At 42.0% G+C, this 14767-nt stretch overlaps 1 protein-coding gene across 1 annotated transcript in view; it reads right to left on the bottom strand.

Moving 5' to 3' along the window:
• LOC126268223 (chymotrypsin-2-like) overlaps positions 1–14767 on the bottom strand; it is a 163290-nt gene that overhangs the window by 90736 nt on the left and 57787 nt on the right. The window contains exon 3 of the mRNA XM_049973858.1: positions 12225–12313. Coding sequence (XP_049829815.1) covers positions 12225–12313 — 89 coding nt within the window. The remainder of the gene's footprint in view (positions 1–12224; positions 12314–14767) is intronic.

Genomic DNA, 14767 nt, shown 5'->3' with positions numbered 1-14767 from the left:
TGAGATGTGTAACCAATGGCACTCCATAGCATCATGCCGGGTGATACGCCAGTATGGCGATGACAAATACACCTTTCCTATGTGCGTTCACCGCGATATCGCCAAACACAGATATGACCATCATGATGCTGTAAACAGAACCTGGATTTATCAAAAAAAAATGACGTTTTGCCATTCGTGCACCCAGGTTCGTAGTTGAGTATGCCATCGCAGGCTCTCCTATCTGTGATGCAGCGTCAAGGGTAACCGCAGCTATGGCCTCTGAGCTGATAGTGATACGAGGCCATTGGGATGCAGCAAGGCATTCCGTATTACCCTCCTGATCCCACTGATTCCATATTCTGCTAAAAGTCAATGGATCTCGACCAACATGAGCAGAAATGTCGTGATATGATAAACCGCAATCATGATAGGCTACAATCCAACCTTTACCAAATTCGGAAACGTGATGGTAAGCGTTTCTAATCCTTACACAAGACATCACAACAACGTTTCACCAGGGAACGCCGGTCAACTACTGTTTGCGTATGAGAAATCAGTTGGAAACGTCCCTCATGTCAGCACGTTGAAGGTGTCGCCATTGGCGCCAACCTAGTGTGAAGTTTATCTGAAAAGCTAATCATTTGCTTATCACATCATCTTCTTCCTGCCAGTAAAATTTCCGCATCCGTAGGATGTCATCTTCATGGTGTAGCAATTTTGATGGCCAGTAGTATATATATATATATATATATATATATATATATATATATATATATATACACACACTCCTGGAAATGGAAAAAAGAACACATTGACACCGGTGTGTCAGACCCACCATACGTGCTCTGGACACTGCGAGAGGGCTGTACAAGCAATGATCACACGCACGGCACAGCGGACACACCAGGAACCGCGGTGTTGGCCGTCGAATGGCGCTAGCTGCGCAGCATTTGTGCACAACCGCCGTCAGTGTCAGCCAGTTTGCCGTGGCATACGGAGCTCGATCGCAGTCTTTAACACTGGTAGCATGCCGCGACAGCGTGGACGTGAACCGTATGTGCAGTTGACGGACTTTGAGCGAGGGCGTATAGTGGGCATGCGGGAGGCTGGGTGGACGCACCGCCGAATTGCTCAACACATGGGGCGTGAGGTCTCCACAGTACATCGATGTTGTCGCCAGTGGTCGGCGGAAGGTGCACGTGCCCGTCGACCCAGGACCGGACCGCAGTGACGCATGGATGCACGCCAAGACCATAGGATCCTACGCAGTGCCGTAGGGGACCGCACCGCCACTTCCCAGCAAATTAGGGACACTGTTGGTCCTGGGTTATCGTCGAGGACCATTCGCAACCGTCTCCATGAGGCTGGGCTACGGTCCCACACACCGTTAGGCCGTCTTCTGCTCACGCCCCAACATCGTGCAGCCCGCCTCCAGTGGTGTCACGACAGGCGTGAATGGAGGGACGAATGGAGACGTGTCCTATTCAGCGATGAGAGTCGCTTCTGCCTTGGTGCCAATGATGGTCGTATGCGTGTTTGGCGCCGTGCAGGTGAGCGCCACAATCAGGACTGCATACGACCGAGGCACACAGGGCCAACACCCGGCATCATGGTGTGGGGAGCGATCTCCTACACTGGCCGTACACCTCTGGTGATCGTCGAGTGGACACTGAATAGTGCACGGTACATCCAAACCGTCATCGAACCCATCCGCATGTATCCCGTGCCACCCAACGTGCTCTAGAAGGTGTAAGTCAACTACCCTGGCCAGCAAGATCTCCGGATCTGTCCCCCATTGAGCATGTTTGGGACTGGATGAAGCGTCGTCTCACGCGGTCTGCACGTCCAGCACGAACGCTGGTCCAACTGAGGCGCCAGGTGGAAATGGCATGGCAAGCCGTTCCACAGGACTACATCCAGCATCTCTACGATCATCTCCATGGGAGAATAGCAGCCTGCATTGCTGCGAAAGGTTTATATACACTGTACTAGTGCCGACATTTTGCATGCTCTGTTGCCTGTGCCTATGTGCCTGTGGTTCTGTCAGTGTGATCATGTGATGTATCTGACCCCAGGAATGTGTCAATAAAGTTTCCCCTTCCTGGGACAAGGAATTCATGGTGTTCTTATTTCAATTTCCAGGAGTATATATATATATATATATATATATATATATATATATATATATATATATATATATATATATATATATATATATATATATTAAAAACAAAGATTCCAAGACTTGCCAAGCGGGAAAGCGCCGGTAGACAGGCACAATAAAATAACACACACACACAAAATTTTGAGCTTTCGCAACCGGCGGCTGCTTCGTCAGGAAAGAGGGAAGGAAAAGGAAAGATGAAAGGATGTGGGTTTTAAGGGAGAGGGTAAGGAGTCATTCCAATCCCAGGAGTGGATAGACTTACCTTAGGAGGAAAAAAGGATAGGTAGATACTCGCGCGCACACACACACACACACATATCCATCCATACATACACAGACATAAGGAGACATATTTAAAGGCAAAGAGTATGAGCAGAGATGTAAGTCGAGGCATTTCGAAATCTTTTCTATCATCTTACTTCCTCTTTTTGTTTGTACAAGTAGTTTCACTTTGTATTCATCTTCCCTTTTTCCGTAATCTACCTTACATTTTATCCTGCCTAATTATAATAATACGTAATTTACTTCCAAACCATAACCTAAAAACTTTAATGCTTTCAGCATTACCGCTGCTATAAAATCCACTGTTCCAAGTTTACAAACATTTCGTGTAAACTCGTGAATACTATTTCACAGCTTCAGTTCCTTTCACCCATTAAAAAACCATCTCAGCTATTTCCAAGAACTTTCGTTTTATTTCCATTCCCGTTTTTCCCACATAACCGATCATTTTTTAGCAGCTTCCCACAGGTTTAAACGTTATTATTTCTTCGTCAAACAATTGTTAGCCTCATTTTCATAACGTGCCAGTGCATAACCAGTCCTTTACATACATTTAAACGCTTTTTTTTTCGAAATTTTCCTGAATTTCCCCACCCTTTAACGTGTTTGGAGACAACACAACTAGCTAACCTTTGCACCCATTGTTGTTCACCAACCTAAGTTCAGCACAGGATCAACATAGCTCATCTCAAACCAACACTTTTTCGACTTTTTTCAGACCTTTGTCTCTCCCCATATATATATATATATATATATATATATATATATATATATATATATATATATATATATATATATATATATATATATTCACTTTAACATCATGTTACCCTTTCCACCTTCTAATACCATGTCAACCTCACAACATCCCAACAACGACCCCATTAAATTTTATTTACATTCCCTCCGCAAACATGTCTTCACCCTAGCCAGATTACGCTCCCATATTTTATTTACTCAGGCTTGTCTGACATTTGGCATTACCGCCAAAGGCCTCAAACTTAGAAAGTTCCCATCTCTGGCTGCAATCCTTCCTTCCATCAGTCCTTATACCAGTTCCAAACTGCACAATCCATAGCCCTCACCCGCCTAATCCTTCACCTATACATCGACTCGGCCAATGAACACAACCGTCAAATCCTATCCCAAATCAAAGTCCTCAATCTTTCCTCTCCCACATCCACACTGGCTGTTCATAGCATCCTCCTACAGACCAACCGCAAATTATAACAGCATGCCACCCTCCACCTCAAAAAACTATCCAATCTCCTGGTTTCCCACCTCCAGAAAGGCAACTCACTACCCTCCACAACCTTTCCAACAAACCTCAACCGCCTCTCATTGCACACAGACCCAGTCTCTCCCATCTACTCAATCTCCCACTTCCAGCTCCACTCCACCCAACACCTCAAAATTCCAGTCAACACAATCTGGAACCACAACACCCCAATTCAGTAGTTAACCTTTCCTCCAAACCTCTCTCCCAATCCGAAACCTCTGTCCTATCCAAAGGCCTCACCTTCAGCCCCACTCCCAGATTCAACCAAACTGCCCTTGTCAAAGATTTACTGTCCTACACTCGTAGTCTCTGCTGGAAATATCACTTTGCCACGAAGAAAAATAATCCTGATCCCACTCCTAATGATCCAACTACCCAAGACACTATCCAAATTGAACCCTGTCATGAACAGTTCCGTCCTCCATCACAGCGGGACCCACCTCATCTTCCTCAAAATCACCCTGTCCAAACCTTCCACGAATTTCTCACTTCCAGCCTTGCCTCTCAATCTTTCTTGAAAAACCTTAATCCTACTCCCAACAACACCACAGCCGAAGCCCAGGCTATCCGTGATCTGAAAGCTGACCGATCCATCATCATTCTTACGGCTGTCAAGGGTTCCACGACCGTGGTACTTGATCGTCGGGAGTATGTGGCTGAAGGACTGCGTCAGCTTTCAGACAACTCTACATACAAAGTTTGCCAAGGTAATCCCATTCCTGATGTCAAGGCAGAGCTTCAAGGAATCCTCAGAACCTTAGGCCCCCTACAAAACCTTTCACCTGACTCCATCAAACTCCTGACCCCACCGACACCTCGCACTCCTACCTTCTACCTACAAGCCGCCACAGAATGTATCTCTGCCTACGTAGATCAACACCTTCAACCCATTACATGCAGTCTCCCATCCTTCATCAAAGACACCAACCACTTTCTCGAATGCCTGGAATCCCTACCCAGTCTGTTACCCCCGGAAACCATCCTTGTAACCATTGATGCCACTTCCCTATACACAAATATCCCGCACGTCCAGGGCCTCGCTGCAATGGAGCACTTCCCTTCACGCCGATCACCTGCCACCCTACCTAAAACCTCTTTCCTCATCACCTTAGCCAGCTTCATCCTGACCCACAACTTCTTCACTTTTGAAGGCCAGACATACCAACAATTAAACGGAACAGCCATGGTTACCAGGATGGCCCACTCGTATGCCAACCTATTTATGGGTCGCTTAGAGGAAGCCTTCTTGGTTACCCAAGCCTGCCAACCCAAAGTTTGGTACAGATTTATTGATGACATCTTCATGATCTGGACTCACAGTGAAGAACAACTCCAGAATTTCCTCTCCAACCTCAACTCCTTTGGTTCAATCAGATTCACCTCGTCCTACTCCAAATCCCATGCCACTTTCCTTGACGTTGACCTCCAACTGTCCAATGGCCAGCTTCACACATCCGTCCACATTAAACCCACCAACAAGCAACAGTACCTCCATTATGACAGCTGCCACCCATTCCATATCAAACCGTCACTTCCCTACAGCCTAGGCCTTCGTGGCAAACGAATCTGCTCCAGTGCTGAATCCCTGGACCATTACACCAACAACCTGAAAACAGCTTTCGCATCCCACAACTACCCTCCCGACCTGGTACAGAAGCAGATAACCAGAGCCACTTCCTCATCCCCTCAAACCCAGAACCTCTCACAGAAGAACCCCTAAAGTGCCCCACTTGTGACAGGATACTTCCCAGGACTGGATCAGACTCTGAATGTGGCTCTCCAGCAGGGATACGACTTCCTAAAATCCTGCCCCGAAATGAGATACATCCTTCATGAAATCCTCCCCACTCCACCAAGAGTGTCTTTCCGCCGTCCACCTAACCTTCGTAACCTCTTGGTTCATCCCTATGAAATCCCCAAACCACCTTCCCTACCCTCTGGTTCCTACCCTTGCAACCGCTCCCAGTGTAAAACCTGTCCTATGCACCCTCCCACCACCACCTACTCCAGTCCTGTAACCCGGAAGGTGTACACAATCAAAGGCAGAGCCTCGTGTGAAAGCACCCACGTGATTTACCAACTGACCTGCCTACACTGTGACGCTTTCTATGTGGGAATGACCAGCAACAAACTGTCCATTCCCATGAATGGACACAGGCAGACAGTGTTTGTTGGTAATGAGGATCACCCTGCAGCTAAACATGCCTTGGTGCACGGCCAGCCCCACTTGTGACAGGATACTTCCCAGGACTGGATCAGACTCTGAATGTGGCTCTCCAGCAGGGATACGACTTCCTAAAATCCTGCCCCGAAATGAGATACATCCTTCATGAAATCCTCCCCACTCCACCAAGAGTGTCTTTCCGCCGTCCACCTAACCTTCGTAACCTCTTGGTTCATCCCTATGAAATCCCCAAACCACCTTCCCTACCCTCTGGTTCCTACCCTTGCAACCGCTCCCAGTGTAAAACCTGTCCTATGCACCCTCCCACCACCACCTACTCCAGTCCTGTAACCCGGAAGGTGTACACAATCAAAGGCAGAGCCTCGTGTGAAAGCACCCACGTGATTTACCAACTGACCTGCCTACACTGTGACGCTTTCTATGTGGGAATGACCAGCAACAAACTGTCCATTCCCATGAATGGACACAGGCAGACAGTGTTTGTTGGTAATGAGGATCACCCTGCAGCTAAACATGCCTTGGTGCACGGCCAGCACAGCTTGACACAGTGTTACACCATCCGGATTATCAGGATACTTCCCTCCAACACCAACCTATCCGAACTCCGGATAGACATATTTAAAGGCAAAGAGTATGGGCAGAGATGTAAGTCGAGGCGGAAGTGTGGAGGCAAAGATGATGTTGAATGACAGGTGAGGTCTGAGTGGCGGCAACTTGAAATTAGTGGAGATTGAGGCCTGGTGGATAACAAGAAGAGAGGATATATTGAAGGGCAAGTTCCCAGTTGTTGGTAATGAGGATCACCCTGTGGCTAAACATGTCTTGGTGCACGACCAGCACATCTTGGCACAGTGTTAAACCATCTGGGTTATCTGGATACTTCCCACCAACACCAACCTATCTGAACTCTGGAGATGGGAACTTGTCCTTCAATATATCTTCTCTTCTCATCATCCACCAGGCCTCAATCTCCGGTAATTTCAAGTTGCCGCCACTCATACCACACCTGTCATTCAACATCATCTTTGCCTCTGCACTTCCGCCTCGACTGACATCTCTGCCCAAACTCTTTGCCTTTAAATATGTCTGCTTGTGTCTGTGTATGTATGGATGGATATGTGTGTGTGTGTGTGTGTGTGTGTGTGTGTGTGTGTGTGTGTGTGTGTGTGTGCGTGTGCGTGCGTGCGTGCGTGTGTGCGTGTGTGTGTGTGTGTGTGTGTGTGTGTGTGTGTGTGTGTGTGTGTGTGCGTGTGTGTGTGTGTGCGCGCGTGCGAGTGTATACCTATCCTTTTTTCCCTCTAAGGTAAGTCTTTCCGCTCCAGGGATTGGAATGGCTCCTTACCCTCTCCCTTAAAACCCACATCCTTTCATCTTTCCTTCTCCTTCCCTCTTTCCTGACGAAGCAACCGCCGGTTGTGAAAGCTAGAAATTTTGTGTGTGTGTTTGTGTGTTATTTTATTGTGCCTGTCTACCGGCGCTTTCCTGCTTGGTAAGTCTTGGAATCTTTGTTTTTAATATATTTTTCCCATGTGGAAGTTTCTTTCTATTTTAAGTTTGTTTAGACAATGATATTCCACCTTCATCTTCTTCAGTCACATCACTCTCCTCGCTTCCAGCCAATAAGTTATCATCATCACTTGAACCATCAAGAAAATCTTGAAAATTAGGACCATTGGCAGGGTTATCTACCATTTCATCATCTGACTCATTCAAAAGTCTTTCTAACTGATCGTCGCCTTAGAAAACGTATAGCCATTTTGACACACACAATCAGCCTAATGATGTCGTTGTTACACTTGTACCTGTTCTTACAACAATGTGAAATGCCTCTGAACAGTTGTTGACCATATGACAACAATCGAATTTATTTCAGGGAAAATTCTGTTAGCATTCAAATGAAAATTTCTGATTGGGTCTAAATAAACCATACACAATAAGTTTGTTGAAGCTGGGCATTTCTGAAATTATTTTACATTTTGAAATGAAAATTGAGGACAACATAAATATTACCTATCTGAGGATTACCTAAGGTCCTTCTAGAGTGTAAATACTTTTCTTCTTCTTCTTCTTCTTCTTCTTCTTCTTCTTCTGTGCCTCTACAGCTCATGATGGGTTGTGGCTTCTTCAACTGTCTCGTTCCATTTATCTTGGTGTGTTACTAGCATTTTCCAGCTCCTGTAGCCCATCTTGTGAAAGACTTCTATGGCTCTGTCCTACCATCTAGTTTTCGGTTAACCGTGTTCTCTCTGTCCACCTGGCATCCCTTGTAAAATCGTTTTTGGTGTTTCTGTATCATTCACCTGCACCACGTCTTTAGTCCACCTCAGCCTAGGTGATTTCACAATTCTTCTAACAGGCTGGTACATGGCATACAATTCATTGTTGTATCTCCCCCTCCATCTTTCTCTTCTCACAAATTAGGCCAACAATTCTCCCAAGTAACCTCCTCAAAAATGCATGCAGTGATACAGCATCCTTTGCTGTCAGAGCCCAGGTTTCAGAGGCATATGTAAGCCCTGGTCTTACCAAAGTTTTGTAAATGGTTAGGTTTGTGGTCCTAATCAGGAGCCTTGAAGACAGAAACTTTGTTAAGGAAAAATAAGCTTTATTGGCTGCAATTAGTCTGTTTTATTTCTTATGAGGTATCATCTAGGCTAGATACAATGGAACCCAGGTACTTGCAATGATCAACTTATTCAAAGGTATAACTACCCATCACTATTTCAACTGGCATGTTCTCCCTGTGTGCTTTCCCAGCAGCGAGGTATTTTGTATTTTTCTCATCGATATTTAGTCCTGTATTGCTGCCTGCCTGTTCAAGCGCAATGAATCTCTTTCCCCTTGCCGTCAGAGTTCTTGTTACTATGTTGATGGTGTCCGCACAGATCAGTATCTGGACAGATTTATGAAAAATCATTCCCCTAGTCAAGCTATTTGCTTCTCTCATCATCTTCTCCAAGGTGGTTTTATGTTAATTTCAGTAAACGACCCATTCGCATTAGGAAGGTTAATGTTCCCATCCAACAGACTGATCACCATAAACAGTCTTACATGCCATTGCTTCTTGAGGTACAGTGGAAAGGTGTGGAATTTAATCCAGTACGTTGGTTGAAAGGCTGGTTATCAGGAGCTTTACACATCTCCTCTTCTTGCTGGTCAAATACTGGTGGTGAAAATTTTCCATCAGGAGTCAAACGAGCATACTTTCAAGTCCAATGCCATCATGCATCTGTGCAATAATAACATCAGCTTGGCGTGATCGACTGCCTGTTTTTTTCCTTGCAGTTTCATTTCTTACAGTCCTGTAGTTTGATATCTTGATGTAATTATGGGAAAGTGTTTTCTAGGATCTTGCAAAGGATGTACACAACATAGTTGCTACAGTTAAGTGGCTCTCTCCTTGTTTAGTAGCACTATAAATTATGTAATGACCAGATCTGTCATCAAATTTACAAATCATGTACACATCTCCACTCATTTCCAAGCATAACTCTGATAATACCATATCAATCAAATAATGCAGTACTTGATGAAAAGTGCAGACTTGATACAGTGGTAATATTTCATAATAAGCTCAGTGCACATGTCCTTGTCACAAAAAAATGAACAACATTATTAAAATATGCAATGTGTAAGTTTCGTGTAACAATTACACTTAGTTTTTTCATGTTTACAAATATGAACTTTACTTGCAAGAATTACATTATATTTTACAATATATAAGAAGAAGAATTAATTCTTTTTGCAGGTGACACTAGTATTGTAATCAGTCTAGGCATACATGTAGTAAGAAAGTAATGGCAAACAAGGTTCTTAAAACTATGATTAACTAGTTTTCCACAGTGGTCTCACCTTCAATTTTAAACACAAAACTTATTAAGTTCTGTGCATCTAGGAGTATTATGTCAGTGATATGTATAATACATGGTGAGAAAGTAATGAACAGTGTGAGTGCCCATATTGATGAGAATTTAAGCTGGGAAAAGCACATTCTGGGACTCCTAAAACTATTTAATGCAGCCTCATTTGCACTTGGAATTACTGAAATCATGGGGAAAGACAAATCAGTATGTTGACATATTTTGTGTATTTTCATTCAATGGAACTCATCTTTAAAGAAATAAATGAAAATAATCAATTTTTGAAAATGTCATATGCCTTTTGTTTCAAGACTTTTCCCAGGAGGAGGACCCACTGACTCCAAAAGCTTGCACATTTCCGTAACTTTTATGTATGTTTTCTCCTGCCACTGCTTGATGAGTAAATTTCTTTCTAGATTCACTTGTATAAGCTCAAAATGTAAATCTTCACTGCCCAAAAACATGCAGTAAAAACAATATATGGTGATCATCTTGTAGACATATGTTTAAGGAGTTGGGCATTCTGACTACAGCTTCACAGAATATTTATTACCTCATATAGTTCATTGTAAATAATCAACTACAGTTCTAAGGGAACAATGATGCAGATAATTACAATAGCAGAAGGAAAAATGAAATTAATTACACCATGTCAAAGTAGTCTTAAGCGTAAAAAGGGGTGCATAATGCTGCAAATCCAAATTTTTAATTACTTACCCAGTGATTCAAAATGTCTGACAGACAATGAAGTAAAATTTGAAAACAAACTGAAAAAGTTTATTCTTGAAAACTCTTTCTGTTCCAAAGAAGAATTTCTGTTGTTATAATGTGCAGAAGTTCATGCATAGCAATTACTATAAAATGACTTGTTCCACATTATTATAATTTATCATGCAGATGGTAGATGGAACATGAAATTAACTAACATGTTTGCTAACTTGTCAGGAATGAATTACATAGATGTTACCATTGCTAATTCTGAGCCTAGATTGTCAATTTTTGGGTGGGGAAAGTCTTACAAAGACTGGTATAAAGATATATTGTGTTTTACAGAACTAGGGTAGATTTTTCTATTCTGAATGTGCTATATGCCGAGGCACTAAAGTGTTTCATGAAATATGTTATGGATTAGTAATTTAGAAAAGTTTATTGAACTGTATTAAAAGCACAGTGCCAATATGCAGAATCTAACAAGTACCGAAACAAAATCTGTAATTGAAAATCATACAGTCTGGACTACCAGTGTCCGTTACCTCATAAGTTGATTAGCTTCATGAAAATTGAATTATCTTAATACAAAGTTGGGGTGCCTGCCTTTCTAATAGTGTGTGCTATCTTACCCAGATATGTCAGTTAGTTCAGAAGATTCTGCATATGATGAACTGTAGTATTATTTTTAGCGTGTCATAGCTTTTAATTAACAGAGTTCTCATAAAAACTACATTTATTAAATTAATGAGCACATTCAAAATAATAATCTGGATAATTAATTTTTTTAGCTCAGCCAATTACTAACATTAATCATTTATGCATACATTACACGTATATGAGTATTAGGTAGGTAATTGTATTAAACATGAATAATAAGTGGAAATAAAAAATTCAAATGTTAACAAGAGTGCAGCATAGCAGTTGGGGAGCTTCCAGTTTGCTGTGTTAGAAACTATGGAGGCAGGTATTATTATATTAAAACATGCGTATATTTTATCGTTATTTTTGTCAAAATTGTAGGTAAGCTATATTTGGGGAAGACAATAAAGAAACAAACTGCAACACTGCTCCTCCCCCCGCCCCCCACACCCCCTCTTACCACAATGACCAGAATTGAACCCTGGATCTGAGCCTGCCACACACTGGTTCTAAGCCCAGGTGGCAGACTTCTGCAAGAGAGGAATACAAATGTTGATTCTACTAAATGGTAAGTAGCAATTGTGGTGAGTATCTTGAGATGATGGTGTATGTCTTTCCAGAATGCTTCTCCTGATCATCAAAATTTATTTCCGTTTACAATCCCAAAAAAAGGACACTTACATAAATCTCATGATGTGATATTGGATTAGAATGGGTTACAGTAACAATCTAACATCACATTGATTAAGTATTGTGAGTGAGCACTTTGTAGAATTCCATACCTTAGTAGGTAAAGATGGAACCCTTACAGGATCACTGTCTGTCTACCTGTTAAGACCCCTTTTTCTCAGGCACAAATAGAAGTGTCAAGTTGAAATAAGTTGAAATTTATGTCAAGTACTAAGGTCTGCATCCCTTTGTGGTGTTCAAGATACAGCCATTTATGTCGCATATTTTGACACTCGCAAACTTACTCATCAAAATTATAGAGGAACTATCTATAGACATAATTAAGTTTAAGAGGATGGCCAGAGTGAAGTCTTACCTGCACTTGCCTGATTTTTATTCATGCAATATTTTAGTAAAAATCTCCGTAGATAGTAGCAGCTGTCAACTTACCGATACACGCAGTGTGCTGCAGTAAGGACCCATTCCTTATTAAGAACAGTACCACCACAGGAATGATTTCCATCATATCTTAGGGAGATCTGCAAGTAATACAAATTTTACAAAATTAGTAAATATTATAAAATAAAGAACAACCAATATCCTTAAAGCTATCTCCAGCACATTCTCTTGTTTGTACTAGTCACTCAGTAAATAATACTCCTTGACTGGAAAATTTAGATCAAAATTTGTTGTATTTGTACACTACCACAAAATGCTGATTTAAATTTTTTCCGTGTACATGCATAATTTTGTATTGTGTCGTAAGATCTATAGCAATTTTTATTTCTCTGGTTACAGGAGTGATGATCCAGGTTTCTGTATAAGAACACCAAATACTACAGTGTGACTTAAATCAGATTAATGAAGTATAGGCATGCTTCTTTAATGTTTGTACAGTTTAAAAGGTAGAGCAAAAAATACAGATATATAATTCTGAAAATAATGTTGTAGATGTAAAAACAGATGATTTACACATAATCATTTGGGTTATGAAGAAAAGGAAAGTGCTGGAAAATGATGTTGCATGTCTCATACTAGTCATATGAGGCCACTGGAATTGTGTGTGCTGTTGAGCCACTGATTCCAGATTCACATGACACTCATGGACTCTAGATGCACACAAGCACTAATATCACAGAACAATAAACCACAATCTAAGTTGGCCTTAATCCTGCAGCCATCAATTCCAACTCTTGCTGGTAAACATTTCTGCTTCTTAAATTGGGCATATGATGATAACTTCACAAATAGCCAACATTCAGATGTGATTTCTTTCCTTACATAACAAATATAGATGTATTACTCCTAGCAACTTGGTGCAATTTCAGTGTAATGGTAATAAGTTGCATAAAAAAGCAAATGATACACTTCATGCAAATATAATGTTTGTTACAAGATGTCTTATCATCTTGCAGCTATAATATCAAACAGTGTATTATTGATGTGCTTAAGTGTTTGGTATGATTCATTGTAAAGGATTTCCAGGCCAGAGGTATAAAATTTCAGTACCTATTAAGGTTTATAACTTTTATTTTTTCAACACTTTACACAGGAGTTCAGACGGCCTGTCGGTACAGTTCTTGGAGGCACCATCTGTACATCAGTAGATACTGAAACAGTACTAAACTTTTTACCATATGTTTATAGGCATGACAGGTGTTATGGCATCTACATTGACATAGATCTGTTGCCTCAAACCTACCAGATCTCAAACTTTTGTTAACAGTGTTCTTGATAAATCCCCATGCACTGAAATCCAGTCAGATTGAGAGACCAAAGGGCCCAGACATTGGGATACCCCCTTCTGGTCCTATGCTCAGGATATGTCTCATGGAGAAATGTGGTAACATCTCTATGACAGTGGGGTGGGGCGCCATCCTGCTGTAAAATCTTGTGGGGAGGCATCTGTGGAACTGCATAGCTAGTCAACATTCTGAGATAGGTGTGCCCTGTCACAGGTGCACATCCACAATGTGACTCAGTTCTGTTCAGGAAATGGTGAGGATCACATCTTGGAGAGTGCCTCTATCGATTGTGCATTTACCTGTAAGATAGGAAGACTTTACCCACATGTTCGTGTTCCGTGAAACATGTTTCGGGACATTACATATCAAAAATGTGATTGTTTCACGTTTGCTCTGAGAAATTTCTTAGGTAGGACCATTTTATTTGTATTCTAGTCATGATGTGTTTGTTTTAATAATAGCCACCTATGAAGCTACCTTTGTGTAGGAATGAATGTGGGGCAAATCTAACACACTTCAATTTTCACAAGTAAAAGCAGTTTGAAAGTTTATTGCTTATATGCCAATTATCTTATATGCCCAGCACGTGTTTTTACTGTGGATTTACCTACTCTTGACCCACAGGTGAGTCACCCACAGGTGAATATTTGCAAATATCACAGGGCTTCATGTGTTGTGGACACTAAACTGATTACAATCAATCTATTGACACACCACTCACTATAGCAGCTACCAGGGTATGTCACACTCATGAGCAGTGTGCACATCCACAACAGTGGTGCCAGTACGGAGGGACTAGTTTCCATCCGTAGGTCACATGCCCATAAAAATCCCACGAGTATCCTTCCATCTGCTGGATTTTTAAATTATGGTTCAGCCTGCAGCAAACAGCATTCCATCCCTCACTCAGCTGTTGTCCAGGAGCACCCTGCATTCTGATGCCCATCATTCAGAGCTTCGATGAGACCGGCTGAGACGCTCACTTCGCAGTGTGACACACAGCACTATGGACATCACTTCAACAGCTACCCAGGACAAGAGTTCACAGTAGGACTGGCATTACCACAGCAGACTATGTTTTTGTTATGCTTTCATAATCATTGACGATCTTTCAGTTGTTATTTGGAACCATTCTTTACTGTGAACACTTGTGTTGTAAATAAACTGATTCAGCTTCAATACTGATTTTATATCAATTTCTCTGAGGCTACACATCACTGCCTTCTTATGTATCTGAAATGGATCAAA

Source organism: Schistocerca gregaria, chromosome 4 (genome assembly GCF_023897955.1).
Source record: "Schistocerca gregaria isolate iqSchGreg1 chromosome 4, iqSchGreg1.2, whole genome shotgun sequence".
NCBI classification, from domain to species: domain Eukaryota; kingdom Metazoa; phylum Arthropoda; class Insecta; order Orthoptera; family Acrididae; genus Schistocerca; species Schistocerca gregaria.
This window is presented reverse-complemented; position numbering and strand designations above follow the sequence as displayed.